This window comes from Fistularia commersonii, chromosome 32, assembly GCF_037954325.1.
Source record: "Fistularia commersonii isolate RoL2024-O1a breed Wild chromosome 32, RoL_Fcom_v1.0, whole genome shotgun sequence".
NCBI lineage: Eukaryota > Metazoa > Chordata > Actinopteri > Syngnathiformes > Fistulariidae > Fistularia > Fistularia commersonii.
The window spans coordinates 6,626,138-6,652,974 of record NC_141315.1 but is presented as its reverse complement, the minus strand read 5'-3'; the positions used below and the strand labels follow the sequence as shown (position 1 = coordinate 6,652,974).

The window sequence follows — 26,837 nt, the reverse complement described above, 5'->3', positions numbered from 1 at the left end:
GCCTCAGACAGACTCTCATAACTCGTCAAATCGAGACTTTAGATGGAGGTCAGAACTGCTCCAGGAGGTAAAGCTTTCCTTCATCTCTTAATCTCAGCATCTTTAAGATAAGATAAGATAAACCTGGCGTGACATTTTCATCGTCTTCTTAGTCACCGTCATGCAATGTGAACAGTAATGTGTAATTCAGCGGCTGGTGTAAAAATTCTAGCTGCTTCCTGTTGAAATAATATCAGCGATGATGTAAATGAGTGATTTCTGTACTCCAGAAGTGCAACTGATGATTATTTTCATTCTCAGTGAAGTGTTTAGTAAATTCCTCTTTAAAATGTCTGAAAAACAAACCTAAAAAAGGTCTTCCCAGGACAAGATGATACATTTAAAACAGCATCGAGGGAAGACTTTCATTGCTTTCATTGTTTCATGTCTCACTCACACACACATGCACACACACACACACACACTCGCAGGAACATAGAAAATGTTTCTTTTAAAGTGGATGGCGACAACAGAGAGGGCAAATCCATGTGTTCTAAACAATTTTAACTCATTGTAAAAAAATAAAAGTATAGAGTGGCGTAGCACACCATTTTAATTGTGACCTTCAGCTAAACATTTAAACTTTGCCGTAATCAATTTTAGCACAGGTTGCTAATCAAGAAGAAAAACAAGTAAAAGAAGCAAATAATTTGCTGAAGGTTAATTTTTTTTTCTGATTTCGCCTAAAACTGAAAACCAATTGTGCTCTTACCGTTATTTGTATATGAGGTTCACGCACCTATCCTTTTCCACAAAAAGCTAAAGTACTCCTTATTTTCTTTTATCTTACTTATTTTATCCTATATTGCTCATAGAAGGACAACACACTTTATCATTTGGACCTTATATAGTCTGCAGATGGTCGTGGTGCATAATGAACATTAGATCTGCACCACGCCGATCATGTTGATTGGACTTTGGAAAGCTTGGACTTTGTAAAAACAGACTCAAGATAGAACTGAAACTATCGCTCAAATTACTACGCAACAAGACGCATGCCGTAGATATCTGATAGGACGAAGAACATCAGGAGGTGTTGGGGAAGGCAGTCAATAAGGAAGGGATATGTGGAAAAGGGAAGAAGTACAAGAGCCAAAAAAAAAAAAAGGTAAAAGGTGCGGGTTGTATTCTGCAGTTTAAATCTGAAAAGTCGTCGGCCATGGAAGTAACAAAGGGCAATTTGACTATTATTATATCGTAAAAAAGGAGAGACCGCGCAACAATGACACACAAGGACGGTAAAACACTTCCGTGTTACGCAACAAGGTCAAAAAAAATCGGAAGTCCTTCATACCGAAAGCTAAAACTTGTTTTACATCTCTGGCACCTTGACGTTTAACTGAGAAATTTCTCTACGGAGACGTTCCGGTCTCGTGTCTGAGGTCAGGACGGAGATCGATCCCTGGACCAGGTCCTGACGGAGGAGATATGAAACCCACGGACCTGAAGAGCGCTGCGGATAAAGTGGAGGAAGTCTGTCAAGGTAAATAAATGTCCAAGTGAGAATAGAAAGGAAGTGAACTCAGCGATGAAAGTAGTAAAAAATGAAATACCAGGAAAAAGGGAAGTAACATTTATCTCATAGTTTCAGCTGACTGTGACGGTTTCGTGTTTCTTTTTTCAGCGTCGCTTCCGAGCGTTCATGCCTCGGTGCAGAACTTCTGTCCGACTTTCAACGCTAAGACCGGAGGCAACATTATCTCCCCCTCCATCATCGGCTCGACCATCGGCACCCTCAACATCAGCATCGTCTCAACGGGCCAAGGTAGATACGTGATGTGCTGGCTTAAAAAAAAGAAACAAAAAAAAAGGAATGGCGTGACCTGACTTTTTTTTTCTGTCGCAGGAAGTCATGGTTCGTCAAACTGTGACGGCGGAGGCGGAGAAAGTCCTGAAAGTCCGCAGCCTCAAAGTGAGACCGTCGACTACCGATCGAGTTTTCGCCGTTTGAGTTAAAACTCCGAATAACTCGATATTTTGCGTCAGATTTCAGGATCGGCGAGTGTCGGGAGAAACTGAAAGCCGACCTGACGAGGAAGTTCAGTCACCTGCCCGAGAGGATGACAACCGGCGGCAACAAAACAGCTCTGGATAAAATCTACACGGAGCTGTACATCACCGAGGGCAGCAGCCGCAAAGTCAATAAAGAGCACGAGGTGACCCAGATCGAGATGGCGTCCAAAACGAAAGCAGCGTGGGACAAATCAATCTGCTGCAACAGCCTCTTTGTGTCCGGAGACGTCCAGAGAAGAACGGTTATCACGATGGGGGTCGCCGGCATCGGAAAAACCGTCTCCGCCAATAAATTCACTCTGGATTGGGCCGAGGGGCGGGCGAACGCGCATCTGGATTTCGTGTTCCCCCTCTCTTTCCGAGAGCTGAATCTGATGAGGAAAAGAACGCTGAGCCTGGCGGAGCTGGTCTGCGTCTTCTTCCCCGAAACGAGAGACACCGGGATCTTCACGAACGGCGACGTCAAAGTGCTCTTCATCCTCGACGGTCTGGACGAGAGCCGGCTGGCGCTCAACTTCAAGAGCGAGATGGTGACCGACGTGACCCAACCGGCCACCGTGGCCGTGCTTCTCACCAATCTCATCCGGGCGAACCTCCTCCCCCTCGCCTCCGTCTGGATAACGACGCGGCCGGCGGCTTCCGGGCAGATCCCTACGGAGTACATAGATCTGGTGACGGAGGTGCGGGGGTTCGACGACGCCCAGAAAGAGGAGTACTTCAAGAAGAGGATCGAGGACCGGGACTTGGCGAAGAAGATCATCGCTCACGTGAAGTCCTGCAGGAGTCTCCACATCATGTGCCACATCCCGGTCTTCTGCAGGATGGCGGCGAGCGTCCTCGAGAAGAAGCTGAGCGCCGCCGGGAGCAAAGACACCCCGAAGACTCTCACCCAAATGTACATCCACTTCTTATCCATACACGCCGAGGGCATGAAGACGAGGCTGCACGGAAGAAGAGAGTCCAATTCCGATTGCGTGAGAGCCAACCTCATCTCCCTGGGTAAACTGGCCTTCAGGGAGCTGGAGAAGGGACAGCTGATCTTCTACCAGAGCGACCTGATTTCGAACGGTATCAAGGTCTCGGAGGCGGCCATGTTTTCAGGAGTCTACACCCAGGTGTTCAGCGAGGAGCCGATGCTGTGCCAGGAGAAAATGTTCTGCTTCGTGCACCTGACCATCCAGGAGTTCTTCGCGGCGCTGTACGTTTTCCTCGCTTTCCACAACGACAACGACAACGTCCTGACCAAGAAGTCGTCGGCTTCGAGGCGCCTCTTGTTCCGAAACTCCTCGGAGCTCATCCTCTACAAAGAAGCGGTGGAGAGGGCTTTACGGTCCGACAACGGCGAATTTGACATCTTTCTGCGCTTCCTCTTGGGCCTGTCTCTGGAGCCCAATCAGAGTCTGGTGAAACATCTAATGACCAGCAACAGAACGCGCAAAGGGACGCGAGAGGCCATCATCGATCACATCAAGGAACGGATCCGGTCCGTCTCGTCCACCGACCGATGCCTCAATCTCTTTCACTGCCTGAACGAGCTGAACGACCACTCCATGGTGGAGGAGATCCAACGCTACCTCAAGTCGGGCGGCCTGGCCCGAGGCGAACTTTCGCCCGCCCAGTGGTCCACGCTGGTCTACGTGCTGCTCACCTCCGAGGAGGAGCTGGGCGTGTTCGAGCTGAGCAAGTACAGCAAGTCGCAGGAGGGCCTCCAGAAAATGCTCCCCGTCGTCAAAACGGCGCAGGTCGTCGAGTAAGTGCTCAAACGTTTCTGTCTTTCCGTCGTCGCGTCCGGTGACAAACTTGCCGTTCATAACAGCCTCGCCCAATCGGATGGGACAAGTTACGTAAGGTGACCTTTAAGTTCATCATGGTTGTCAAAGGTTTGAATGTGGATCAATGACATCCGTCTCCCTGTGGCCTCTGCAGGTGCAAAGCCACTCCAAGGATGTTAGTCGGGCACATTTCTTTAAAAAAAAAAAAACCTTGTATGTCGCCAACTCGCTCGCCGCACAAACACTTGGCGGTCTGATGTTCCGAGCGTGGACGGTACATCCCGCCTTTTTCTCACGCCGCCTCGTTGTCACAGCCTGAGCGCCTGTAACCTGACGGCGGAGTCCTGCATGATCCTCAACGGCGTGATGAGCTCGTCCAGACTGAGAGAGCTGGACCTCAGTAACAACAACGTGACGGACACAGGGGTGAGGCACCTCTCTATGGGACTGGAGAGCTGCAAACTGGAGACACTAAGGTCCGTTGGCTTTTTCGAACGCTTTTTTCGAATCGGACACGGTTCGCGGGTAATAATTGCATTAGGATTTATTATCTTCCGTCGGTCCAGGCTGAGGAGCTGCAGCCTGACCGAGCACAGCTCCGACATCCTGGTGCTGGTTCTCTGCTCGACCTCCTGCCACCTGAAAGTGCTGGACCTCTCGGACAACGATCTTCAGGACCTGGGAGTAAAAAAGCTCGCCCAAGGACTGAAGAGTCATCACTGCAAGCTGGAAAAACTTGGGTAAGTCAGTTGTTCAAGAGCATCGCACAATGACCGCTTTTTGTTACGGAAAACTAATTTGATTTTTTTTTTTTTATAAAGTTTGTCCCTGTGCAGAGTGACGGAAAAGGGATGTAGATTTCTTGAAGAAGTTCTTCGCACAGCCTGCTTGAGGGAACTGAACCTGAGCCAGAATTACCCGGGAGATTCTGGCCTCAAGCTGCTGTCCGACCTTTTAGACAACCCGCAATGCACTCTGAAGGAGCTCAGGTATTGAAGCGGGTTGCTCCGCACTGTTATTCTGTATTATTTTTCTTCAGGAAAACGTGCCTGTTTTGACTTGGTGGCCGAACATTGGCACGACTAGAGCTCAATTCTCTGTTTCAGCGTTGCCGAATGTGACGAGTCCAGGATCCAGCCGGGTCCAAAGAAATGTGAGTACAAGGGGGTATTTGGAGCTAAAAAGACAATCTCTATGAATCAGATTCAGTTCTTCGACAGAATGCATTTGAAATATCCAGTGTGCTGAAGATCAGTCGTAAGTTCAGAATTTGGGTGTACATTTGTTTGCTTCCAATCGGTCCATCTTCCGGTTTCATCAGATACTGTCAGACTCACCCTGGACCCGAACACAGCCAACAGGGACCTTTCCCTGACTGAAGGGAACAGGAAAGCGACTCGCTGGATTGAGCAGCCGTATCCCGACCACCTGGACAGGTTTGATTTCTGGAGGCAGGTGTTGTGCAAGGAAGGCCTCACCGGACGCTGCTACTGGGAGACGGAGTGGACCGGGAGACCTTTCATAGGCGTCGCCTACAGACGGATGTGCAGGAAAGGCGAAGGCGACGACAGCTGGTTGGGCCGAAACGAACTGTCCTGGGGCCTCAACGGCAACGGCACCGACTTCAAACCCATCCACAATGGGGTGAGCGCTGCCTCCATCGCCTACCACCGCGTTTCCAATAGAGTGGCGGTCTATCTGGACTGGACAGGAGGGACGCTGTCCTTCTACTCTGTGTCCAGTGGTGAACGGACACTCATACATACCTTCCACACCGCCTTCACTGAGCCCGTCTACCCCGCCTTTGCTCTGGCTTGGGCGAACTCTACGGTGTTCCTCTGTTAACCTTTCTAGAGTAAATCCTCATTGGACTTAAGAGCGGAGAAATGAGAACGCCCCCTGGTGGACACTTGGTGTCATTGCAAGGGTAGTTTGACCGTGGAATCCTGCCTTAGTGAGACGTTTACAGACTGCGCAAAATGTCTTTGTAAAAATGTTTATTTTAGATACAGAAAGTCAAGGTTGACTTGAGAAAATCTATATTATTAAATAAATTGAGATTGTATTGCGAGGAACATGGTGTCTTCTCCAACCGTTAAACTTGTGATATGTAAAATATTAGTACTTAAGATTCACACCTTAATAGCACTTTCTTTTTAAGTAGAGCAGATCACAAAGTACAAATTTCAAGAACACTGAAAGTATTACGTTCACAGGGATAGGATTTATGGTAAAATGATTCTCCAAGTACAGCATCGGAGTTAATCCATATCAGATCTTATTGGTTCTTTAAACGGTGGTGGAAACAGAAAAATCTACAAAGACGTGAGTTCCACAATCAGCGTTTTCCACTTTTAACAATCATTTTATTAGGAGTCCCAAGAGGCAATGAAAAAAAAAAAAAAAAAAAAAGAAAAAATCAAAAAGAAAGAAAAAAAAAAGGAACAGAAATGAAGAATACAGTCAGACAGTGGGTCAATTTAATTCAGTGAACATGAAGATGGAACAGAGGGCTCCACGCACACACACACACACACACACACACACACACAAACACACGCACGTACGCGCGCACGCACACACACGCACGCACACACACACCAAACAATTTAAAAAAAAAAAAAAAGGAACAAGAGTGACAGATGAAGACTGAATCTGATATCGGGGGTTGTGTGTGTGTGTGTGTGTGTGTGTGTGTGTGTGTGTGTGTGTGTGTGTGTGTGTGTGTGCTAGTGTGTCCATGTTGGTTGATCCCTCTGTTCCTCAAGAGAAATTCACCAGGACCGACTACATTTACACACCCGCAAACACACACACGCACGCGCATACACGCAAACTTATCAAAAAACCAGTCGAGGCGTTCTTCGCCTTGTCAGTAAGAGCCATGATTTGCTTTTTTTTTCCTTCTTCTTCATATTTAGGCTATTAGTGACGGAGAAACCAACCGCGAACAGCCCATAGCTGTTCGGGCAGGCCTTTAAAATGGTTATTTTTTCTATTAATTCTGTACAGATTATATATATATACACACACACCGAACAGGGGTCAGTGCGCAAACAGTTCTGATGTCCACTCATCCGATGATATTCTGTGCTCAATTCCTGAAATCTCTTCTAAATATAACCTTGCAACACACACACACACACACACACACACACACACACACACCATCAGACAGAATCATCAACAAAATGAAAATAACAAGAATCTTGAGGATTTCCCGTCAGAGACATTGGCATCAAAAGTCCATGTACCTCTGATTTTTTTTTGTCTGTGTGTGTGTGTGTGTGTGTGTTTTTTTAAGTCATTCTGTTTTGCTGAAATTTATTTCCTCTCTGGTCAGTTTCCAGTGCTGCATAGACTGAAGAATGAATGAGAGTGTCTCCTCTCATTACAAGCGGTTCACCAGCGACCTCTTCACATTTAGAAAAAAAAAAAAACAAAACAAAACAAACAAAAAAAAAAACAAAAAAAAAAAAAAACCACCAAACAAAGGATTCGCCGACAAATCCGGGCCACGGTGTTAATTTCTGACATTGATCCGCAGCCCTCCGGAAAATCCTGTTCTCAAGGTTTTAGGACGCGTCTTAAAACGCAACTTGGGACTGCTCTCGGGAAATGAGAGAAGAAATAAAATGTTTGGAAAGAGGGCGCCGGGTGTTGTCGTGCAAACGCACGCCTGTACGCAAGATGATTGTGGGGGGGAGGGGGGGGGGGGGGTCTAAGGCCATGATTTAAGAGGAGGAGAGAAGAATGGAATTTATTCGATTCGGTTTCGGTCTTGGTATGCAAACGTCCATCACCCTGTGGGAATTGAATCAGAGAAAACGATGTTTACTACTGTCGCTTATGTGCCTCAAATGGATCCCCTCTCCGTCACTATGTTGCATCCATAGCTGTTCACTGGATATTTACATTGACCCTCCCGTGTCAGTAGCCCTCTCCCCGGCCCCCCGCAGGATTAGAACGGCAGATTTGAGGCAGAGTAAAGCTCTATCAACATCTAGACAACCACTCTCCCCTGCTGTGTCTCTCACCCCCTGGACAGCAGGGAGAGCATTAGTGTATTAAGTTTTTTTTGTCATTTGTTTTTTTTCTTCCGGGTGGGAGAGGGGAAAAAAAAAAACAAAAAAACAAAAAAAAAAAAAAAAACAAGGAAGAAAAGGAAATAAAGCGCTTTCTTTTACAAAGAGGGGTTGAGAACTGACTGGGGAGGGTCACGGGGCTTGTGGACTTGGTGGACCTAGCTGAGCAGCTGGCGGATCTCCTTGTGCATGTGACACAAGAAGTCCACGTAGGACGCTCCGCCGCTGGCGCTCTTGTCCTCCACCAGGAAGTGTCTGAATATCAGCTCGGCTCTGTCCTCCTGCTTCACCACCATCAGCTGCGGTAGAGAGGGATAGAAATTAGATGTTTGGGTAAATTGTGTTACAGAGAGGCCACCCAAACATTTTTGTCGGTACAGGACTGATAGGTAAAGAGAGGGGTTTAAGGGGAAACATGAGATTTTATATACAATAACGCCTTTACTTATGAGTTTAATTTGTTCCGTGACTGAGCTTCTGACTCAATTTGACCATATATTGAATTTAAATTTCCCATACAAATGCATTGAAACGCTACAAATCCATTTCAACCCCCTGGTTTTGTTAAATGTATTTAAATAAGAAAAAATTACTTTATAAATAACAAAAAACATTAAAAAAGTAATAATAGATTGTAAGAGAATATAGAGAAAAAAAATTGGTTATATTAAATGTATTTACCATGACGAAGAAGAAATTGCAGTTTTTCCCTTTGGTGCTCGATCACTTAACTTACTTGCTTCATTGTATTGTTAACTTTATCGCTAGACTTAACTTAGCGACAGACACTTTTCAAAATGATCCACCTATCCCTGACTGGCTTTCAATGACTCTTCCATGTTCCTGCCGTCTGCTGCGCCAAATCCCCTGAAATGCGTCACGCCTTCATACAGATGATGCTCTCGGTCATGGTATCTCACCGGCAACATTTTCTCTATCTCTTTGTGGACAAGTCGACAACACGCCACACTGCGCGCATACTTTTCCACAATTTTTTCGGGGCAACCTGGTGGCGGGCAAGTGTCCACCTTTTTTGAAAAATGCCACTTCATGGACAGTAGCGTCCATGTCAAAGGCTTACCCCGCTCGCTCCGAACTCAGATCTCGGTTCGTATCACAATCGATTGATCGATCAATAAATAAATAAATAACGAATGGGGGACGGCTTGTGTCTCGGAAAAGTCATAAGTAAATGCACTTGTAAGTCAAGGTTCTGCTGTAGTTTGATTTTTTTTTTCCCCCCGATAGGAAAACTAACCATATGTGTTTCATGTGATCTGCGAAGCGGGAGATTCGTGACCCGTTACACGGAAGCGTGGGGCTGATAATGAGCCCAATCACCTCTTGATCAATCAGTGAATCTCTTGGGTAGGATCAGGTGGACACGTACCTTCATGTATCGTGACCTCTGGGCTCTGGAGCCTTCTACGATCTCTCGGAGTCTCTGGGAGAAGGGGTTGTCCAGTGCCGGCAGACTCGTCTGAAACGGAGCAGCAGGGACGTTTTTCAGAATCCTGCCGCATTTGCCCCGCGGATTTAAACTGCAGGCAAAAAAAACTTCCTCTCACCACGCTCGAGTCGATCTGGCCGAAGCTCGACGTGCCGAAGATGTTGAGCAGCAGTTCCTGCTGCGCGCTGGCCCCCACCCAGAGGAAGAGGTGGAGCCCCGTCTCCAGCAGGTAGACGCCGCCCTTTGAGAGCCTTTCCTCAGAGTCTCGCACCGCCGTGGGCAGCGACCCGCTTTCCAACTTCATCTGAGTTGTCGAAGAGGAGCAATGACGTGAGATAATATTAGTACTACTGATAAAAATAAGCCCTTGAGCTCAAGGAGACATTTCCTCATGTCTAACAGGGATAAATTGAAAGCAAGTCAATTCAAACAGATACATTTTTTTTCCCCTGTAGCGCGACACGATAGACAGTTTTCATTTATTTCATTCCCACATATACGCAATACTTTGCAGGGGCAGCGATTGATTGCTATTTTCTCGCGGCCCGACTGATCAGAGATGTCAGTTTTCGGGCTGGTGGGAGCCTCACCAGTGGCATCAGGCGCGGGTAGAAGAAAACCTGGGTCTCGGCGACGTCCATGCAGCTGATCAGCTGTCTCAGGTAAGCTCTGTCATCCAGCGAGACGTCGGCTCCCGGCAGCAGCACGTCGCTCTTCAGCACGCAGTTCAAATAGACAGGCAGCAGCTTCATGCACTCTGGGAGGATCAGCTGGGAAAACGCACGGCAACAGCGAGGACGTAAAGAACTACCCGTGTTGGGACACTGCTTTTAGACTTGCTGGTAGAAACAGCGAAGGCGGTGTACGGGAAGGTCATTCACACCATGAAAAAACTGTCAAATTGAGGGCCCAATACACCCTCCATCAGGAAATTTGGGAAAAAAAACATTTTCTTGTTTCCGGGCCTTTGCTAACAGGTTAATGGACTTAAAGGTGTTAATTTTTCAGCTGCATTTTTCAACACGCCGACCTCGGTACAGGGACATAGGTGAGTACGTTGAAAACAATTTGTTCAAGCTGCACAACATTTTCCATGACTTTCTGCTTTGCCTAGCATTTTCCATGTAATTTCCCATTTAAGTAACACTCCTCCGCAGGTGTTGGAGGACCCGTGAGAATAACCTTTCCATGCAATTCCTACCTGGCCCGCAGACGAGGGGCTGGCGCAGTTCTTGCGGTAGCAGGCCAGGATCTGAGCGCACTGGTTGACCAGAGTGTCCCTGACAGCCTTGGTGGGGTTGTTTACAATGCCGCGGAAAGCTGTAAGAAATGAACAAACCAAAAAAACAAGACTGCATGTGAGCACTCGTGGGTGTTAATGCCCGGAAACCACAGCTAACAATATCAAAGAAAAATATTAATAATAACAAAGTGCAACCCTGCTATATGAAGATCCTTGACGGTCTTTCAGACGGGGCATTGAAAAAGACAGACTCATTGAAAAATGAAAAAAAAAAAAAAAAAATCACATCCAGATAGACAGTACAAAAAATCTTAGTGTGCCTGTGAGTGCTTTAAATGCTGCATTAGAAGTCCTTTTCCAGATAGAAGGCTGACTTACATTACTAATTACCTCACCGACTTTCAGACAAATTCTTCAGGATTTTTACATACCGTTTCCTGATTTTAAAAATCGCTATTACTATACTATGACAACATCAAATAAAAAAATATACAAAAAAGCAAAGCATAGATTATTACCAAAGACCCATGCTAGGATATGTATAGTAATTTATAAACAAAAAAAAAGTGTATGATCTGACAATAATCAATATTCATATTTCAGATGATAATACAGTACTATGTATTATGCAAAAACCTCTACTGCTATTTTTTTCTACTTGTATATTTTCTGTACTCTGTTTTTTTCATTTGTTTATTGTTTGGAAATCTCATGTCTTTGTGCTTGTGCATTTTTATTCTGTCAATATGGGAAAGTTAAAAGTGTCTTCTTGATTCCTGTGTATTTCTGGTACATGTGGAGAAATTACTGAGGCTGACTTTTGACTGTGCATATCTGGAGCCTCCACAAACTTCCAGCAACACTGGTAGCATTTAGAGGTGTGGGCTGGTCCTCACCATATTTAGAGAAGAAGTTGATGATTGTGTCGGTCTCGCAGTTGCGGTAGAGGTCGGCCAGCTGAGAGCAGCAGTTGACCGCCATGTTGTGGATGCGCAGGCGCCGCTGGCCACTGCAGCTGGTGTAGAGCACGGCACACTGCAGGGACAAATCAGACGTCAGGCGTCTCTTAAAAATGCTGGCTAAGACCACTGTAATCTCACTTCACTTTTTACACAATTCGAGTTTCCTGGCATAAACTGGGCTCTGGTGTCTTCAACCTCAAAATGAGTAAATAAAAGCATGTCCATGCTCACCTGCATGAGCGCCCCCGTCTCTTCACTGAGCTTGTCATCGTGCTTGAACTCCACGGTGATGGCCTTGTCACAGTCCAGGCCTGCCAGCTCCACGTCTGTGGTGTTGCTCATGAAGAAGGAGCCAAAGAAGTCCGTCGCTCGAATGCCTGAGGAGGAAGGGGAGGAGGGGAGTCAGACCAAAGGCCAAAAGACAGGGGGAAATGGGAGTCAGGTGTCCAAATATCTCGGGGCCGTCTTCAGAGGCCGAGAGGAGGCTCACCTGTGCTCGTTCGCACCCTCATCACGGCGTCGAAACCCACGGGCTTCTGAATGTCTCGTCTGAGGTCGTTGAGGAATCTCTCCTGGTCTGACTGGGCCTGAGGTGAAGAGTGCATCACGGAGGAGACAACATTATATGCCGAGCTTAGACCTTACGCTTTACCAGGCGCAGACTTAAAACTGGCAGTCGTTACGGAAATAGTAAAGAGCCATAGCACGCTCCAGACCACTCAGTGTGAGCTGGTAGTCTTAAGGCTTAGCGCAGTCGCAGCTTAGACTTTCCCTAGTCTGAGGGCTTATGACAATATCAAACATGTTCTATCACAGGTCTTAGTGTTACATCACCGTACCGACTAAATCAAAAACCCACAGCTGTGCTCTAACAAAACCCGGAAACAGGAAACCTTGTTGACAAACATTCGCCAGAGGGGTATCGGCAGCAGAGACGGATATCTGTTTAATGTGTGGGTGAATGGGAATGGACGAAGGACCAGTATCACAGCCGAGTGGAGGAGGAAAAGCGATAATAATTTATAACAATAAATCATATAAGCCGCCATATTGACGAGGGAGTTACTTTTATGTAATTTTTATTTTAGCTTTATCATGTTTATTTTATACATTCATAGATGTTTATCTGCTCTGAGTTGCTATGCTAAACCCTTGTGCCCTCCATTTGTCCCTCGGACAAAAATAAAAAGTTTCTTTGATTCTGATTTTTGGACTGTAATAGCAGAGGCAATGCAAATACCGGGTGAAAACATTGCATGGCAGCGAAAACTTGCTGAGAGAATCTAGCTGTTGTTTTTTAAGAGTCTTTTCAAAATCTTCACCAAGTGTTTGAACGTGAGACCCCGAGTCCTTGAGAACAGGTCATAAAATGTGAGCTTGTGTGAGTTTATAGTTTGACAAGTCTTTTCAAAATATTTAGTCTTGTGGTGTAAGCCCAGTTGTGAATAGCGAGCTGAGGTTCTTAGAAAAACAAAACTGAAAGGTTACAATTACAAGTAGGCTCACTAGGTAAGGCTTTTAAATATTCTTTTCTTTAACAAAAAAAAAATCAATAAAAGTGGAATTAAACTAGTCCTCATTATGGTGGAGGCCTGCTCACTTCATGTGAAATAGAATTTAAACAGGTAGTGTAAGATATATATCACTATTTAAAATCTACACATCAAAAACCCCTTTAAAATAAAAGGAATGACTTCTAATCATGGCTGAGTGGGTGTTTTTCATACCTGAAAATAAGTGTATTTGTAGACGGAACCCCCGGTGGAGACGGGCACCACCCCTAACGTGGCCATGTCCACGTACTGGTTGGGAAAGAGGAAGAGATCCACGCAGCAGCCCTGGGCTACGCACTCCCTCGCCAGGCTACTGTAGAAACCAGCTTGAGGCTGAAACAGAGACTGGATGTGACAGGAGGGGAGAGCGGGAGTCAGCCTGGGATGTTTGCCGATGTGCGCGGACGAGACGGCGATACGCATGGACAAAAGCATGACTCACGACTCCCCATCCCCCCGCCGTTACCTTTTCCTTGTCGGTGCCGATCAGCTTCTTGTCTTCTCTGTTCTTGAGTTTTCCGGGAGCCTCGGCAATGGGCAGAGACGTGTGAAACACAAAGAGCTTCCCCGCACAGTCGGCAGCCTTAGAGAAACACAAGACAAAGCGAGTGATCAGCCATGAAGCTCAGCAATGGCAACATTATGACTGTTATGCAGTAAATACAGTATTTGAATATTTTGGCCCTTCGCGTTTTTGACTTCCACTCTTCCCACGAATTTGTTAAGTTTCAAAATTGGTGTGCTTTTCTGTATACAAAGTAAACGAATTTTGCATTATTATTCAGGTAATTATTCTGGATCTGTTTAATATTCAGCTTACTTTAGTGGGTAGTTTCTCCTCTGTAATTTCATCTCATGTCTTGATAATTTACAGAGACTTTGTGAAATTTGAGAGGCTTTTATTTTTTATTTTATTTTGGAAGGACTTCTTTGCAATGCCGTGTCGAGAAACTAACAGAAAAGCACAATTTGTAGTTTGAGATGCCAAATTTATGAGAACATTTTGCATATTGCCATATTCAATGAGATTTTTTTAGGATTTGAACTTTTATTAATTGTTGCCTGGGTATCAGTAAGGTCTCGGAACATGGTTTTCAGCGGAAAGTCTCCAGGAACAACACAGGATATTTTATAGCAATAATTAATTTATTGCAAATACTAAACTTGAAATGGAAACATTCATACTTGGCTTGAAATTTTTGTGCTGTGGTTTTGAATGTGTCATTCCTGGTACATTTTTTATGACCTGTTCATGGTTTTCTGCGAGTGTTACCTTGAGTGCCTCGAGTCCAGCCTGTATTACTGGTCCAAAGACAGTTTCTGTCTCCCTGGTATCTGCAAACATCTCTGGGATTTGGTCCAGCAAACTGGGGAAAACAAAAGAAACAAACTGCAGGTCACCAAAACTGACCTTGACCGTCGGATCATTTGATGTTCATCCGCTCAGTGTCTGCCAACCTTTCAATAACTAGCCGGCTCTCATTTACATTGACCAGGAAGCCATCTAACAGGGGTACAAACATATCCGACACATCAGACACGACCAGCATCTGGGGCTGGGCCAGGCTCGCCTTGACGTTGTAGAAGTGCAAAACCTTGTTGTAGGTGACAAAACCCACTCGCACCGCAGACTCCGCTTCTGGGTTCTCCCTGGACATGTACACATAAGGAGAGAATTTCAATTGGATTTCCCTTCTGCCTCGTCATTTCCAAAGCAATTTTATGACTTATTTCCTCTTTTCCCTCTTCTATTCACGCCACTTTCGATCCTTCCTTTTCCCCGGGTCTTTCCATTCATCCCTTCCATCACAAAGTACCTGGGTAGGTAATCTAAGAGGGTCTTGAGTTCCTGGCAGACAATGCTGACCATGCCGCTTTTGACAGCATTGTAGGAAACATCAATGAGGAAGATGAAAGCTGGAGGCTGAGGAATCTTGTTGTTCTGTTAGAGAGAGGAAAAAGAAATGTATTATTCCAAGGGAATGTTATTGCATTTTACTGATCAGCTTTTGAACCACTTTAAAGCCGGGGGACGGCAGTATGGAAAACCGTAATTATCATTAATTAGAAGAAAAACATCAACATTTTCAAATATTATTTGAGACCACGTCTTGATTGTAATCAAATATTTCAAGTAATTTCATTGCCTCTCACTTAACGGTCTCCTTGTATTAACTTGTTAATTGAAAATTAAAAGAAATAAGTAATGTACCACAGATATAATTATATAAGCCAAAACCAAAATACAGAGAAGGTTAGAAGGAGCAGCGTTGCGCTTTTGTAGACCTAGAAAAAGCATACAACAGGGTGCCGAGAGAGGAACTCTGGTATCGTAAGAGGAGGTTTCTAGTGGCAGAGAGTTATGTTAGACTGGTGCAGGACATGTATGCCAGCTGTGAGACAGTGGTGACGCGTGCTGTAGGTGTAACAGAGAAGTTCAAGGTGGAGGTGGGACTACATCAAGGATCAGCTCTGAGCCCCTTCTTGTTTGCAGTGGTGATGGACAGGCTGATAGGTCAGGTTAGACAAGAATATCCATGGACCATGAAGTTTGCAGATGATATTGTGATCTATAGTGAGAGCAGGGAAGAGGTTGAGGAAATCTTGAGAGGTGGAGGTATGCTCTGGAAAGGAGAGGAATGAAGGTTAGTCGCAGCAAGACAGAATATGTGTGTGTGAATGAGAGAAGCCTGGGTGGAACGGTGAGGCTACAGGGACTGGAGATTAAGAAGTTGAAGGATTTCAACAGTCCAAAGCAATGGAGAGTGTGGAAAAGAGGTAAGAAATGGGTCCAAGCAGGTTGGAATGGGTGGAGAAAAATGTCAGGGGTACTATGCGATAGAAGACCATCAGCCATCAGAATGAAAGGAAAGGTGTACAAGGTAGTGGTCGGACCAGTGAAGCGGTATGGTCTAGAAACAGTGAAAAAAGACAGGAGGCAGAGCTGGAGGTCGCAGAGATGAAGATGTTGAAGTTCTCTTTGGGAGTGACCAGCATAGACAGAATCAAGAATGAGTTCATTTGAGGGACAGCACGTTAGACGCTTTAGCGAAAAGCTCAGAGCAGCCAAAACTTAGATGGTTCGGTCATGTCCAGAGATGGGATAGTGAATATGTTGGTAGACGGATGCTGGAATTGGAGCTGTCAGGCAGGAGGTCTAGAGGAAGACCAAAGAGAAGATTTATGGACGCAGTGAGAGAGGATATGAAGGTAGTTGGTATGACAGAGGATACATAGAATAGGGTTAGATAGAGATGGTTTATTTGCTGTGGTGACCCCTGAGGGGAAAAGCCAAAAGGAAAAGAAGTAGCCAAAGATCTAAAATTAAATCTAAGTTTAATTTCAGCATTCTTTTTGCACTAAAGAGAAGCATACTGATCAAGAAAAATATCAGACATGGCCAATTTCAACAAGCTGCTGGAAAATTAAATTGGCTACACAGTGCCAAGCTAATCTATTTTCATGTTTTGATTATTGGATAATATTGAGTGACTCCATTGATTTCAGCAGCTTGTGGGGCTCTGTTGGCAAATGAAAGAACAAAAAAAAAGCACAAAAGCGAGGAGGAAAAACCAATGGAATTTTATCAGCACGATAATGAACTCATGAGACCAGGGAGAAAATATTTCAGTGTCCAGCTCCACTCTGAGCTGCGGACTCACTTTACAGTAGTCGACGGTGGCGAGGAACTCATAGCTGCCCAGCGACAGCTCGGGCCTGTCGTAGCAGTCCACCCTCTTGCCGGTGTGGTCCAGATGCTGGAAATAATGAGGAGGAACTAGAGGGAGAGCAGAGGGCAGACGAACAGAAGCTATTAGTACAATTAATTCAAGACGCAATATACGATCTTGTTTTCGATCGCCTTGCCTGGGGCTGAATTATTACCCTCCCCCCTGTGGCTGCACAGCGCAAGAGCTGTAACTCACCCTCTGTGACGCAACTGCAAAAGCCACACTGGAAGCGCCGTCCTCCCTCTATGAACTGCATGTACGGACACATGTAGGCTTTGCAGCGGTTACAGCGGATCGGACCCCCCTCCCCGTGATCCACAAGATACGGAGGTGTCTGAGTGGAAAGATTGAGTGAAATTAGTAGAGAAATATCATGCCATAATAACCTAAACTATTTAAAATACATATTTTAGAATACACGTTTAAAGATGAAAAACCAGCAAAGAATATGTATTTTAATTTGGAGGTTACACATGGTGTGCATATCATGAAATAACTATTGTATTAAAATTCTAAATTGGAAAATAGTTTGGTGTGCGTGGGCGGGGGTGACACATGTGCATGCATGGAACAAGGTCATGCGGCCACTCCCACCTCGCTAGTTTTAAGACAGATTATACCGTGACGTTACAGCTGTCCTGAGAAACAATTACACATCAGGCACTGCCCTGAAAAAAAAACCCTAATCTTTCTCAAATCAGACAATGGTGAAATGCAGCTGAAAATGTAGAAAAAAAAAAAAAGAAAAAAAAAAAGGAAAAAAATAATACACTTATATATTACGCATACAAAGCTTTAAAGCTGGCATTTTAATCCCCCATTTGTCAACCTCATGCTTTAAATCTTGCGTAACATTACATAATTTCAAATATCTATTCCTCGTCCTTTTGCCTTTCATTTTAAAAAATACAATTGTTGAAAAGACAAAACTTACTCAATACTTGCAAAAAAGACAATGCGTATTGACAATGTTGTGTTGATGCCTCAAAGTTGTGACGATACCTCTAATACATTCTTAATGCTAATACATATCTGCTAATAGATAAATTAAAGGTTTATGGTTCGTCCAATTTATGCAATAGTCAGCTGCCTTGATGTTATAGATCCCGATCACCTAAAAATAAGATTTGTGTATATTCCAAAAATGGAATGTAGGTCTTTCAAAGACATGCATGTGTTTTTCGATAGGTTTGCAAAAAAACAACAGCAGGGTGACATTATCTGTCTTTTAATCTTAACAAATTAACTCTTTACACCGTCAGCATTTTCTGAAATAATAAAACAATAACAACAATCAGATAGGATCGGGTGATATTATTATTGAGGGAATGACTTGTACCAGAAGTGAAATAATATAGAGCTTCAGAACATAACAACACAGGAGGGAGCACAAATGGAAGGGGTAAAGGCTCACTTCATCTGGTGGCAGCCTGGCCAGGGGCTTGATGACGGCAGCCAGCGGCACCTGAGACTGCTTGGCCATTTCAGCTGTGCAGGGCATATTGTAGGCTGTACAGCGGATAAATCTGGGGCTGGCGTTTCCTGGGAGGAAAAAAATTGGTCAATAAACAAATAAATCACTCTGTCAGAATCCAAGTTACAACGCAATTCATGTTTTCATTTGTACAGTACAGATGAGTTAAAAGTCAATTTCAGAAGATTTGGTAAAAAAAAAATAAAAAAAGGGGGGGGGTAAAACACCAGAGGTTTCATAATCCTACAACATGCAATGGATAGGTTTGGTTTCAGTTATGTCAAAGGAAAGATGTGCCTACCTTGGTCTTTGACCTGGAAGCTGGTGGTGACCAGCGGGGGGGCCTGACCCCTGACACCCGTAGTAAAAGGCTCTGTGCTCTTAGCCTTGTCGTCTTCTATCACTTGGATCTACCGTGGATGAAGAAGGGAAGGAAACATTGAAACACCTGCACTCCTCAGGTCTCGGTCAAGTCCAGATGGGAATGCTCAACATCCATGCAGAAGATGGTATACAGTACGCACGCACGCACGCACGCACGCACGCACCTTCAAAACCTCAACACAAATCACTGGCATTCAAGAAGAAATAATTAGGTGAAGACCAGGGTGACAAATGGTATAAACTCAAGCTCAATGATGTTATGCGGAGATAATTTCAATGACAAATAGTTCATTTCGAGTGCAGGGTTTTGAGCAACACATGCAGTTTTGCTCTATTTCTGAAACGTTGCCAGCTGGCATGCAATAAGGAGGAGGGGTTATGGGGGGCAAGATGTCTAATTGTTGCGACGGCACAACTAGGGATGAGCAGCCTCGAAAACCAGCCAGGCTACACGGAAGAAGGCTCTGGTAAGTTAGCAGCGGTGGTGGGGGTGTGAGGGGGGCAGTACCAGTGAATGTTAATAACCAAGACTGCCTCACACTTAAAAAATTCCCTCAATAAACAATAAAAAAAAGTCCCAGTCTGTGCTCTTTAAATATAAGCGCAAATACAAAATCTAAAAAAATCTAAAACTCCAGTGTTTCATATACACGACAGTCTTGATGTGAATTACTGCCGCATCCTGACAACAAGCACTGTAACCCCCATCCCAAAATGGAATGATTTATTCTGCAAATGACTGACAGGACAAAAAAAAAAGGCGAGAACGGAAAAAAAAAATATGTCAGTGTTTGCACATGCACACACGAGCGGGAGGGAAACAGGATGAAACGGAGGAGGGGACATGCACCCCGGGAAAAACTTACTGGGCTGGGGATAGCATCTGGATCTATTCTATGTCGTGATTTCTGCACGGCCGGCATGTCAGACGCTTGCTTTACATTCAAAAGTTTGTCCAGCGAATTGTGCAAAACAAGACAGAATTAATGAACACAAAGAGTGACTGACAGAAAGGAGTGCAAGAGAAAGAGATCTCAGCAAGATGACGCTGAGCAGCAGAGGAGCAGGGTTACTAAGAAATTGATCAGAAGTATTGGTTAAAGATTAGTGGAGCGCAAGGAGATACAGGGCAATACAGCAGTAGCCTGTCTGAGACTCATGCCAAGCAGCTCCACATTTTAAAACGAAAAAAGGTCACACGCGAATGAACTATTACTTTTAGACTTGTGAATTGGGTGACCACTGATCACATACACCTCAAAACTTCCACACCTATTTGGTTTATAACGACAACTCCCATGATATAAAAATGCTGAGCAGACCCATTTAAAAGAGGAGGATTTAAAACTTGACAATTATTACTGACATAAAATAGTCACATCACAAAAACATCAAAAACTTCCACCGTGGTTGCGATGATAAATTTAGACTTTCTTCACAACTCAGTTCAGCGTATGTATCTCAAAGTGATCTAAAGCCTCATACTGATTATTAAAGCCTTATGTGAAAATTTAGCTTAGAGAAAAAAATACTGGACAGAAGGTGATTAAGAGTCGGCACAGCATTAAGGAGCAGGGGAGTTTGAGTCTACTAACCGGGCTGGGAATAGCATCTGGGTCCAATCTTTTCTGTGCAGGGGGACCAGGAGCTGGTGCTGGTGCCGGTGCTGGCGCGCCATAATTTGGTTGTCCAGGGTAAAGAGCTGGATAAGCAGGCTGGGGACCTCGCACCTGTCCAAATGCACCTGGAGAGACAGAGAAAAGGACTGAGCGTTGCAGAGCGCCGTCAAATGTTTGGTTTCCACGTGGCAGCTTTTTCCTCACCATTCTGCTGAGGAGGGTAACCACCCTGCATGCCAGGGTGGGATGGAGGCTGCTGCTGTTGCAGGGATCCGGGGGCTGCCGGTGGGCCCTGCGGCCCAGGAGGCAAGTGGTTGCTCTGGGCCATGGATGTGGGAGGCATCTGAGCTCTGGGAGGCGGGGGGCCGGCGTGGTAGGAGGGCGGCTGGGATGGCGGCTGCGGCTGAGGAGGCATGGTGCCTGGGTATTGGGAAGAGGGAGCTGAGGTAGGGGGGGGACCAGGAGGAGGATACGACCCGGGCTGAGAGGAAGGAGGGGGAGCTCTGGGTGGGAATGAGCCCTGGGCGAGGGGAGGCGGCCCCGAGATAAAAGCAGGCTGGCTAGCAGTGGGAGGTGCCGAGGAGAAAGGTGGCTGCGTCGGGGGGAAGGACTGGTGAGGCTGCGACACAGGTGGAGCAGGGGCTTGGGTGGATGGGGGCATTGGGCCTGAGTAGGAAGAGGGAGGAAATGTTTGTTGAGATGAAGGTGGTGGTGCAGGTGACGTGAACTGCTGGGGAGGGGTGGGGGGGAGAGAAGAACTGAACGGCGGTTGTGAAAGAGGCGGGCCTCCGTAGTATTGCTGAGAGGCAGCGGGGCCACTGGGAGGCGGCAGCTGGGCCGGAGCAGAAGATACAGGAGGTGGGGCTTGGGTGTAGGAGGGTAGCGGGGCGGCCGAGAAGGCTGTGCTAGCAGGAGGCTGGGAGCTTGGAGGTGGTGCTGCAGGGGAGTGAAATACTATGATGTTATCTCCGCAATAATAATATAAAATGAAATCAAGCTTCACTCTTTACTTCATCCTTACATCATAATTCATATCACTGCATCAAAAGCTTACCGTATCCGGGCCCCGCAGGGGTCGGGGGTCCAGCAGTAATCTGCATCCCAGTCATCTGGTTGGTGACCTGCTGCATTGTGGGCGGGGGCGCGTAGTGTTGAGGATAGGAGGGCTGTGGTCCCGACTGGCTCACAGCACCCTGGTTATATGGCTGAGATACAGCAGGCCTGGAAACACACATGTTGTATGATGCTTCCTCTCAAAAACAGATTTTTTTTCCTCAGCTGCAGTATTTCAAACAAAAAACAGGAGCCTACGTCACAACACAAAGAAGACAATGCTGGTTATCAGCAAGTTCCATGAACCTGGGTTTCTTCACTCTTGGTCTCTTTGTTAACAGTTTTAAATTAAAAGGACGCGTGTATATATTAATACAAGTGATGGGCCCGGAAAGGTCTAGAGCTATCCTGACACACCAGAGGATTTAAAACAAAGAACCATCTGGAATGGGCCTTGTTTGGAAAAGGGAAGGCCTATTTTAAAAAACATAAAAAAAAAAAAAAAAACATGGTTATGGCCTCTTCAAAAGCTGCCGCCGTTGTTTGAGTTCCTTCTACTGACGTCTCTGTGCCGTCAAATCAGGAAATGATGTTGATTTGCTGACGCACAAACAGATAACTTGAAGTCTGGCAGATGGATTGTCCTGTGATTTTACAAATCCAGCTGCCTTGCAAAGTGAGTTTTTACATTTTTCGGTGGTGTACTTTCCTTTTTAACTATCCAAAAGAAGAAACGTCTAGCCATTAAGGTTCATACAGGCCTCTGTGTACGTATTTGAGTTTGCCTGCTAGAATGAGCAGAGCTTTTAGAAGTGATTGTTTCAAAAAGGATGTCATCTGCTAAGAAATTCTGGACTTCTGGGGGAGTAGAAGAGTCTGCAGTGGCAAAAGGTACCTCGAGGGGGGAGAATCGCTTAACATGCACCTACCTAGGAGGAGCTTGTGTCATAGGTGGGGGGCCATTCTGCATGTCCCCCTGACTTTGACTGTACTGATTGTACAGCTGTGGTGGTGATACTGGCTGAGGCCCGGAAGGAAGAGAACCCCTTGCGGGACCTGAAATGCAGGGAAAGAAACGTTTAACACCTACTTTCAAAAGGCAAAGTCCCGCCAGCAGAACACCCCTGATTCCCTTCTGATCAGTAGCAAAGTGTCTGGCCTGTTTTTTGGACATTTCAGCATCCTTCCTCACCCTTCCTATTAAAAGTGGACTGCTCTAAGAACAACAGCAGCCACAAACTGAGATGAGTGCTGCACTTGGCAGAACAGAAAACAGATATGTAACCATTTCTGGTCGACGCAATATATTAAATCCATCATCATGAAATATACTAATTTCTAAGCGAACCATTGCTGGATTTAGATTTCAAATCTTTTAAATATCTCAAAAAGGTTTTATTCTATCCAGAGTTCATCTTGAACGAATTGCATCCACCTGCTTTTGAAAATAATACCATAAATTTGATCAAGGCCACACTGTAGACTGCCCAAGCTTTTGAACTGGTTAAAGAGGCATATAAAAAGAACCATGCAGATTTGTAAAAGGATGCCAAAGGCAGATGTGAAAATGCATTTTCATGCCAGGTGTGGTCTCATGTACTTGGAGCTGTTTGACTGAATCATTGCCAAGGCCTGAATGCAGATCATTAATGGTTTGTGTGGCAGAAAAGAAAAAGAAGAGAAAAAAATTAGCTGCAGCACTTAAGCATATTGTTGTTCAAACCTAATTCATTGCCATCTACTTTGTAAACCAGATAATTTATGTATCTCTAAGCAAAAGTATGTGGCGGTTGCGCCTTGAAAAAAGAATTTGAGAGACAAATTTGTCATTCAGCACATTAAACTGGAACTGTGATGTTTTTTTTTACTGGCAACTGGACAAAAGGAGACACTTGAATAACTCATCACTGTTAAGAATGAATTTATAAAGACAAGTATACTATCTGTATATTACACTGACGGATGTAAATAAAGAAAATAACTCCTGGTAAATTGCTAGTAAGTCTTTGTCTGCTGTGCTTTTTATAGTGTTACAAGATTCTCTCCTATTAGCACTGAGAAAAGAACTCTAAAGAACGTAGCATGGCTACAGATATACAGAGGAGTCACCACTGCTTAGCGCATGAAGCTTGAAATGAGCAAGGCAAGGAAAAGATGCAGTTACCTAAGTCAAGAGGAGAGGGGAAGTCTGAGGCTGGGTTGGCTGCCATAGCCTTAGAGGGAAAGCTTGTGAAAGGAGAATAACCTGAAATACAAGAGGAAGCAAAGAGGGCAAACACACGGAGATGAAAGGACATGCACGAAACAACATGAAGAAAATGAATAGAGAAGAAATTTGAGATATTAACAAAAACAAATCACAGAGGAGCAGGCAGATTGGACACGCCAAGGAAAAGCTTTGTGAATGCATGTAGAGCATCACAGCTGGGAAGACCGGTTGCTTGCTCTCTCTCACGGGTAGTTCAAGATACAGAGGAGCTGTATTTCACCTTGTGGTGGTGCTCCAGGCTGGTAGACTGAAGTAGGACCATTGTAAGGTGCATATGGGGCTGGGTATCCCCCATCCAGGGGAGCATAGCTGGGCTGCCCATAGCCAGGCTGGGGCTGGCCGTACGGAGAGGCCATAGGAGTGTGCTGGTTTACATTCATCTTCAGTTCATCCCTAAAGCTGGACACAAATTGGGCAACAGTTAGTAGACAAATAAATCATGTGTCACCAAATATACTTATTCGGCACGACATTCAGGATGAGATACTGCGACTGCAACTCTAATCCTGGAGCACCGAGGATAAGTAACCCCATTTCAACTGAACTTCACTTTCATTTTGTTACAAATATATACCTGCTTTTACAATAAAACAGAAACAAGTTTTAAAAAGTGTAAATATAAAGGCCTATTTGCTTTTACAATAAACAGCTGTGAACAGTGCGATCACTGGTCTCAGTGAGTTTAACCACTATGCACATAAAGATCAGTTCATATCTGATTCCTTAAAAGTAAAAACAAACAAAATACAGTCATTGGGCTCAGAGAGTTTTCTCTCCATACAAATTTGTTGTGTTGCATGGGTTTGTCACGTTACTTGTGGCTTTTGTAACAGCCACTGGCTGAAGATCAACTGTTTTTGCCTGTTCTGTTTACCATCTGTGCATCTCTGTTTGGAGATCTGGCTTACAGACCAGTTTCATTTATCGTTACAGTACTTTTTGCTATACCCAAATGAAAACAGTTAAAATTATATAATTTTCAACAAGTGGAAACAAAAAATAAATAATTTACATCATCTTGTAACACAACAGATCCTCAAAATGAAAATGATTGCTGTACTAGAGAAAAAGTGAAGATGAGCTGGGGAAACACGGCCAACGTGACATTAAGAGAAGAACCTCAGTTTATCACAGAGAGAAGGCTTATTGTCTCTGATTGATGGGTAGTTATATCTAATATGTCTAAACTCTGCAGTCTTTTCTGGCGTGTAAATATTTTCTCTCAAAACATTAGGAGAACTATATGAAGCCAAATGAAAGAGTTGAGAAAAGTTTGGACTTTGTACACCAAACCGATCTTCAAGCGAGAATACACGATTTTTAGTTCCTGGTTCATCAGTAACACCTCATGCAGCTTTTCTTGTCAACTTTGCCACACCCATCCATTGCGTATCATTGAAGAACTTTACACACTGGCCACCAACCAACATGAGACAGCTGAAAGGCTTGTGAAGACAATGGACACAATTTAAGTTAAATGTTAACTTCCAACAACAAAAACCTTGCATGCCAGCATAACAAACATAACTCTGTCTGTGGAAAGTTAGTGTGAAGACTGTGTGTTGTTTACGGCACCCATAAATGTATCCTCAGAAAACAGGGGGTTTTGACACTATAAAAATCAAATGGACTCCAAACTACTTTATGTTTGTTGTTCTTGCGGCATTTCGTAACCTTAACAAGTGGCGACGTTAGGTCAAAAGGCTTCTGGAGACTAGCTTAACTAATATGACAGTATGATAAGTATCATCTAACAGAAAACACGGGGATAAACGAGTTGGGCCTTTTAATAATTCAACAGCACAGGTGCCACAACTGGAAATACAATCGCCGGAGCCGTACAGCTACAAGGTACCTCGGGCCTAACGTTAACTGTGCGACCCGTTTCTGCTGTGTTCGCTGTGTTGGACATTATAGAAATAAAGTTAATACTTACAATGCCGGTAAAGACGAACGTTACTTTACTAATCGAGACATGTTGTTGTCAAACGCCGGTCTTATATCGGTTGGACAACACTAACCTGCTACATTAGCCGGGCGTAGCTGGTTGCTAGCGAACATTGTGCCGCATTACAGCTAGCTGGCTCGCTAACGTTAGCCAGATAACATGTCAAGTCAAACCCCAAAACACAGACCTGATAAAATACACAACAAGGTTTGGCGTTATCTTTGATGGGAGCGCCAGTGGAGACAAAGAGGAAAAGGACACCCCTTCCTTGACAAATATCCAAGTTCTGATAAATGACTTCAAATGCTAGAGGGTTAAGTTGACTAAAATGACAGCAACAGTGTTTGAATCAGCTGTGACCAAATCGGCACAACCGGAGCTAGCGAGTGTTAGCCTGCTAGCTAAGCTAGTGACTTCCAGCTACTTCGCAGAGCAGTACCATAGCAGAAGTTAGCATTAGCTAGTAGCAAAATCCTACTTCTCATATAAAGCCGGGCGGGTATGTCCTGGGTTGAGATCAAAACCAACCTCCAAAGTGTTGTAAACTCTAAGGCGATCCTCAGTTCGGGGTAAACTGTAAATACCGGCGGCCAAAAAAGTCGAAAACCTGTATCGTCCCGGGGTGTTTCTCACTAATCCCTTCTTGGTATGAGAAGCGGACATTCAGCGGAACTGCTGCAGCGCTTTGCCACGTCCACATCCGGACACCGCAGAGCCACTTCCTCTCCGCTCATCCGCTCATGGTACCTCTACTGACACCAGCTTTGGCAACAACATTGTGTGTGTTTTATTAATATTAATAAATATTTAAAAATAATTTAAATATTTAATATTATATATACATATATATATACACATGTTGATAATTTTGATGTAAATCTAAATGACAAATACAGTCTACTTGGGTCACTAAGTCTAAACTGACAAACCTCTGAATATTGTGAATCCTATTATCAGTTGGGGTAGTCATAAGGAAGTGTCAGTATATACTGCATTTCCAGATAGCGGACAGACTTGTGTCTGGTTTGCATCACTCTTGACACTCAAGTATCATCATTGACAGAATAGACACATCCTTGCAAAACAAGCCTCACTGGCAATCTTTAAAATGTGAGCCTCTTTAGGTTAGCCCCAGGCTTCTAAATTCAGCTCATACTTTTAATGCAAATATGTGGCAGTTTGGATCAACTGCTATTGCATGGGCCATATAGTCAGAATCCTTCTTTTTCTTCTTCTTCTTTT

The 26,837-nt window shown here is 44.7% G+C and overlaps 2 protein-coding genes across 5 annotated transcripts; one reads left to right on the top strand and one right to left on the bottom strand.

Moving 5' to 3' along the window:
* LOC147215276 (NLR family CARD domain-containing protein 3-like) lies at positions 1-5,885 on the top strand. Of its 2 annotated transcripts, XM_086139578.1 has the most exons (10): positions 1-67; positions 1,400-1,522; positions 1,664-1,804; positions 1,886-1,951; positions 2,026-3,802; positions 4,139-4,300; positions 4,391-4,564; positions 4,646-4,813; positions 4,931-4,977; positions 5,146-5,885. In XM_086139578.1, exons 1-10 carry the CDS (start codon positions 43-45, stop codon positions 5,667-5,669), a joined length of 3,207 nt encoding a protein of 1,068 aa, XP_085995704.1. In that variant the 5' UTR covers positions 1-42; the 3' UTR covers positions 5,670-5,885. The 2 variants fall into 2 exon arrangements, with proteins under 2 accessions (XP_085995704.1, XP_085995705.1); XM_086139579.1 differs by lacking the exon at positions 1-67 and having other exon boundaries at positions 1,290-1,522.
* sec24c (SEC24 homolog C, COPII coat complex component) lies at positions 5,806-26,302 on the bottom strand. Of its 3 annotated transcripts, XM_086139576.1 has the most exons (25): positions 26,124-26,302; positions 23,868-24,046; positions 23,543-23,623; positions 22,308-22,434; positions 21,380-21,546; positions 20,530-21,261; positions 20,302-20,450; positions 19,573-19,641; positions 18,624-18,732; positions 18,263-18,390; positions 17,044-17,182; positions 16,780-16,895; positions 14,935-15,059; positions 14,576-14,767; positions 14,391-14,484; positions 13,584-13,700; positions 13,292-13,462; positions 12,055-12,151; positions 11,796-11,941; positions 11,499-11,637; positions 10,561-10,679; positions 9,950-10,129; positions 9,478-9,663; positions 9,300-9,389; positions 5,806-8,208 (listed from the first exon to the last, which is right to left on the bottom strand). In XM_086139576.1, exons 2-25 carry the CDS (start codon positions 24,025-24,027, stop codon positions 8,068-8,070), a joined length of 3,774 nt encoding a protein of 1,257 aa, XP_085995702.1. In that variant the 5' UTR covers positions 24,028-24,046; positions 26,124-26,302; the 3' UTR covers positions 5,806-8,067. The 3 variants fall into 3 exon arrangements, with proteins under 3 accessions (XP_085995702.1, XP_085995703.1, XP_085995701.1); XM_086139577.1 differs by lacking the exon at positions 23,543-23,623 and having other exon boundaries at positions 26,124-26,277; XM_086139575.1 differs by lacking the exons at positions 19,573-19,641; positions 26,124-26,302.
* Positions 26,303-26,837: the final 535 nt, after the last annotated feature.